Below are 6,000 nucleotides of genomic sequence, written 5' to 3'. Positions count from 1 at the left end.
CATGCTGGGGCATCACTAGAAAACAATAAAACTGTAAACTGTTGAGGTCCACTAAAGTCAACTATATGGAGGAAAATCCTAGAATGTCCCCCCCAAAAAAATTCTTATCGACTGAACAAAGAAAGACATAAAAAATCTTGGATGACATGGGGTAAGTTATCAGGATTTTTTAAGGAAAGTGGAGTATTCCTTTAACTAATAATTGCCAGTTATTACACTCTCAGAAATAAAGGTACAAAACTTTACCTTTTCTGTCACTGGGGCTGTACCCTAAGTTTCTGTTTGGTACCTTTACAGGAAAACAAAACAGAATACAATTTTGGGTAGATTACTGTACCTTTAGGACCTACATTGTTAGAAAAAAGTCAAAATGTGTACCCTAGCTGTCAGTGGGGCAGCACCCTTTAAGAAGGTAATTGTATGGACCGTTAGGTACAGATATGTAAACATTTAGTACCAATATGTACCTTTGAGATCCTAATATGTATTTTTGAGGTTACTAATAAGCTCTCTTTGGCTCCCAGTATGTACCTCTGAGGTATTAAAATGAAATCCTTAGATGCAAAGCTGTACTTTTAGAAAGGGTACAGCCCTAGTGACAGAAAAGGTACAGATTTGCACCTTTATTTCTGACAGTGTACATTGTGCACACTGCTCATTTCAGTGTTTAAAAGACACACGCTGTGCAAGTGAATGGGAATATCTCAGATGGAGGTGTAAATCAGTAGACATGCGGAGCAGAGACGGACAGAGAGCTGAATCCTAGCCAACAGCAACCTCGCAACAGGAGAGAGAATGTACAGCAAGTCGAATGTAAGGTGTTCTGTAGCACGATATTGTATTCTGCATCCACTGCATCTGGAGGAACATGTGCTTTGTATAAATCAGAAACAGGTTGATCTAATGACTAGATGTCATGCAATACGAAGCATGATATGTGACTATTTCCTGTATGCCTTAAACATACTGTACAGTACGCAAATCTAATCACTAACAGATCTGGTTGATGCATGATTATCTATATATTGCAATGAAGAAATTTAATTTGTTTGCTTGCGTTTATCCACGTCTGCAATTGATTTAGGAATGAGCACACCCTGTCTTTAGATATACTAAGCCTAAGGGCCTACAGTAAGTAGCTCCAGCGCAGGTCTTTGGAAACATACTGTACGCTTTCAAATTGCTTTTTAATGAAGGACAAATTTGACTCTGACCCTATCATTTTCATTTCTCCTACAAGCCGGATGATTGGCCTTTTGCTACAGTTCAGTTGCTTTTCGAATCCCTAGCCAGGTTTCAATAAGCTTGGAGGAAACACAGGAGAAGACTCAGGTTTGACCAAAGAAACCAGTAGGAATTTAATATCGGATTTAAACATACGTACAGATGATTTAAACTGTATTGCTGCCAGATTGCAGGCAGCCATCTGCAAATTGATGTTTTCCAGACTGCGAGGCAACAAAATGTCAAGTTTTAATATTAATTGTCTAAGACAGACTTTGAAAATGTCAGGTGCCTCATTTCCTTGCATCTGGGTGTTAAACACGGACCGGTTACACTTGAGGCAATGGTGGTATCAGGCATGCACCAGAGGTAGCAAAATAGCGTTGGTTTCGTCCGAATGCTCAAATCCACAGAGGAGGAAAAAGCAGGGCACTTTAAAAGCTTTTTCTTTCAAAGTCCAGAGCAAAGGTTCCTGGTGAATCAACCTGGAAGGTAACCTGGAGTCCGGATGATGAGAAAGTTCAGTTATGCGGACAATACAGCATTGTTTTATTACCATCATTGAAAGCAGCATAAAACAGTGTGAACGAGCTGCTCTGTCTTATTGGCATTTTGAAAGAAACTCAATCACAAACAAGTCTTTCAGGTTTCAATTTCTCAAGCAACCTCCATGAGCCTGAAACAGTCTGGCCCTTACAATAATAAATTAGGGAAGATGCCGAAAAGTGTAGTTAAAAGGGCAGGCGGCGCGAAGACTTTAAAAAGTTTATAATACAAAATTGGGAAGATTCAACACTTTCAGGCTCTCTTTTTTTATAAATAATGAAATACAACATTTTTCACTCATTCACAAGTGTCACAAATTTTACAATCGCACAGTATGGTGATCCTAGACAATATACAATGATAATACACATTGTGGCTATCATACATATAAATATTCATATAAAAAATGCAACCTATTCACTCATACACTGACAAAACAAATGGCATTTCCACAATCAGAAATTAAACCTGCATAAAAATATATAAATGAAAGTATCATCGATTAAAAAAAAGAAAACATCTCCCAGTCATATATCAAACATACATAATTACATCAGTTCTCAATGCTGTCCAAAAAGTAAGAGGATAGCAGCTATTTTGAATGGATTGAACGTAACACTGGAAAATTTTCAAGCTGTTTGAGTCGTCGGTATAAAAAGGAGCACATATGTTTTGCTTTCCTGAGCCAGCCAGGGAGACAAAACAAAGCAACACAAGTCTTCACATCAACACTACGGTGGCTCTGATGAAGGGTAACGTCATTCCTAAATCGCATAACGCTTTTACCCTTTCAGTTACCAGACACCTGCGTCACCATCATGGCTGAGCGACTGGTTTTCATGCTGCCGTTTTGAGTAATTGTCTTATCAAAAGACAAAAAATGGCCTCCATAAAATGTAGTTCAATGTGGCATTAAAGCCTCATCTCAGCTTCATTACTGTTTTCCAGTGAGTGTTCGGTGGTGCTGATGATGGAAGCGGAGGGACCTTGAGTGACACCAAAGGGGGAAACTGCTGGAGATCGTGCGGCAAGGGGGGACAGTGAAGGGGAGAAACTAGGCGACATGGCTGCAGAGGAGATAGAGCCTTCGTGGCTAATGGGTGAACGTTTTAGGGATGCTAAGTGGTGGAACGTCCGTGACATGGCTGGTTTAGGCGGGACAGATTTGGCTCCTGGATGAGCCACTGAGGTTATGAGGGGCGGTGGGTCGATTCTTGGCTTGGGGTCTGTTTTAATTTTGGGTTGAAAGGGTCGTCGTGGGTTGTTGGGAGGTAGGGTCTCATCCTTAAGCCTGGCAATCTCTGTAAAGACACTTGCTAAAGGTTGGAACTGAGGGCACCAATTGAGAAGGTAGTCCCAGTTGTAGCTTCCTCGGAGTTCCTCATCGCTAGCCACTATGGCTGTAAGGGAGCCATCAACTGATGGCTTGCCGTCCTCAGGGAAAGCATAGTCTTTTGGATGGGATATGTTCAACCCTCTACCTACTCCAAGGTAGCCTCCACCTTCATCTCTGTAGACTGGAAGCTGACCAGAAAGTAGGGTACCACTGAGACTTCCCAGTTTCTTACTTTTGAACCACTGGCTTGCATCAAGTGGCCCAGGTTCACAAGAGATGTCCGAGAGTTGATCTGCATCCTGTTGGATGCCTGAGTCAGGACCTCGGGCGGCGATATGTTCTTGCATTGAGGACGTGATGCTGGCCACTCTTGGGTATTCGTTGATCATGCGGATTTCATCGTCCTCTGCGGCTTCGGCAGATCCTCGTCCACTGGAGTGAGAGGGATCAAGGGAACCTCCTCGCATGTAAGAGCCACCTGTTCCTTCCTCCACACCTGCGTATCCAGGAAGGGTCTGATGATAGATTCGGTCTCCCCCTGTGGGTTTAGACTCATCCAATTTCTGCAAAGCTGTGTCTGAAGACTCAGTTCTATTTCCAGTGTCCTGGCCTTTCTTCTTGCGCCTTGATCTTACTAGATAAAGAGTCACTGCAATTATCACTAATAAGACAATGACTCCAAGAGAGGCAGCAATTATGCTTACGAGCAGAATATTGAGGTCAGTCGCAAGACCAAACGATGTGTTGGTGATGTCAATGGTTAGCTGAGCAGTAGTGACTCTTGAGTTATCAAGGGGGCTATGGGCATTAATGTCCATAGTCATTAGGCGGGTTTCTCTCTTTAGGCGACTTCCACTGCTTGAGCTGCTGGATCCGTCCATCTTAAGGTAGATCACACCAGTGGTCTTATTCACATCAAAGTAAGGTGAGACATTGGGAAAGGAGTAGAGTACAATACCATCCACTCCCTTATCCACATCACTGGCCTGAACTTCACCAATGCTCTGACCTTTTTTGGCTCCCTCTGGTACTTCAAAGGAGAAGTCTGAAGAGGTAAAAACTGGGTCATATTCATCCTCTCCTGTAACGTAAACTTGCACTGTGACGGTAGCTGAATTGTTGCCTGCATCCACAGCCGAAGCGATGAAGTTAAATGAGTTTGCATTCTCAAAATCAAAGGTCTGCCTGGTACGAACTTCTCCCGAGTTCTGATCGATTAAGAAAAATTCTTTCTCCAGCCTAGAGTGGTCCAAAATATAATACTGAAGCTGTCCATAAACACCAGTGTCATAATCAATGGCGTGTAACACAGTCACAACAGAGTTGGGCGGCTGGTTCTCACGGATACTGGCAGTTAAGGTAGCAATTGGAAAAAAAGGTCTGTTGTCATTGATATCCTTCACCTCCACGCTAATAGGAGCCAGAGCAAAATGACCATGGCCATCTGAGGCTTGCACTATAACCACATGGGAAGTCCGACTTTCCCTGTCCAGGGGCCTTTGAAGCCTCAACGCCCCACTCCACTGATCAACCGAGAACAATTTCATCTCATCTCCAGAGCTAATGCTATACTGGACCGCTGCGTACGGAGCTGAATCAGGATCAGTTGCAGTCACACGTAATATTTCAGTTCCAGCAGCTGCCCCTTCACTCAAAGCCACTGCGTACTCAGCTCTACCAAAGACAGGAGGATTGTCATTCACATCAGTGATTGTAATGATAGCCGGTACACTCGAACTGCGTTGGGGGACGCCGCGATCCGACACTGCGATGGTGAGGTTGTAGTGTGATAACGCCTCAAAATCCAGCCCCTCCGCCAGAATCAGGGTTCCAACCGTCTGAAAACCATGACCTTCTATAAAACGAACACTACTTTCAATCTGGAAAGCATTTCCAACATTCCCACTAGCGATTGCGAAATCAAACCCAGAGTTTTCCTGAGATAGGTCTCCATCTACTGCTTCCAAGGTTAGAATGGTGGCTCCAGGAAGCTGGTCCTCTGATACCGTGGCTCTGTACTCCAGTTGGTGAAATATGGGGGCATTATCATTGACGTCTATCAGTTGAATCTGGACTGTAGCAGAAGACGACAAAGGTGGAGTCCCGGCATCATGAGCTTCGATAACTACACTCACAGATGGCTGCTCAGGGTCAAACTCTGCTTTTTGTCTAAGGAAAAGTGTACCTGTAGCGACATAAAAAGTATAATTATTCAACTATAAAGTAAATAAAGTTTCACATATGAAAGTTTAGCTTGAACATCAGCCGCATACCATTTTTAGGATCAACGTAAAACCCCTCCCTCGTTGATGACAGCATTCGGTAAGTGACCTTTCCATTTTCTCCTGAATCTCGATCAGTGGCTGTTACTGTGATTACCGGACTGCCTGCTGGAGAATGTTCTGGAAGTGTTACCTGGGAAACAAAAATGAACCGGATTACATTTTCTCTATCCTCACCAAAGTCTGAGAAGTAAATTAATTTACACTTAACCGGTGACAACTTTTTCGAGGGCGCTCAATGGGAAGTTCATCACAACATGTATGTAGCCCGTCATGTGTGTGGTTCGTAATTTAAAAATATGTGTTCTGCTGTCGAGTGAACCTATGTGCATCACGTGTCTTGTCAAAATAAGTGCTTGCTGAAAATGAATCTAAAGGGTTTATGATAAAAGAGACGCTCGCGTTTGCCAGATACTTGCATAATCTCATGCGTAATCAGAGTTTACTGTTAAGTGAGTGTCTTGCGTGTATTTTGTGGGCGTGAGCGTCTCTTTTTTCATAAACGGTTTTGACGCGTGTGCAGCAGGCACTTATTTTGACAAAACACGTTATGCACATGGTTTACATGACGCAACAAACACATATTTTGAAAACGCAAGCAACACACATGAC

General features: G+C 43.1%; 1 protein-coding gene across 1 annotated transcript in view; it reads right to left on the bottom strand.

Annotated features, from left to right (window-relative positions):
• Positions 1 to 963: 963 nt before the first annotated feature.
• dchs1b (dachsous cadherin-related 1b) overlaps positions 964 to 6,000 on the bottom strand; it is a 111,066-nt gene continuing 106,029 nt past the window's right edge. Inside the window, exons 20-21 of the mRNA XM_065257972.2 lie at positions 5,380 to 5,521; positions 964 to 5,291 (exon numbers count right to left, since the gene is read on the bottom strand). Of these exons, the coding sequence (XP_065114044.1) occupies positions 2,683 to 5,291; positions 5,380 to 5,521 (2,751 nt within the window). The 3' untranslated portion in view covers positions 964 to 2,682. The remainder of the gene's footprint in view (positions 5,292 to 5,379; positions 5,522 to 6,000) is intronic.

The sequence above is a fragment of the Paramisgurnus dabryanus genome, chromosome 10, assembly GCF_030506205.2.
Source record: "Paramisgurnus dabryanus chromosome 10, PD_genome_1.1, whole genome shotgun sequence".
Lineage (NCBI taxonomy): Eukaryota > Metazoa > Chordata > Actinopteri > Cypriniformes > Cobitidae > Paramisgurnus > Paramisgurnus dabryanus.
This window is presented reverse-complemented; position numbering and strand designations above follow the sequence as displayed.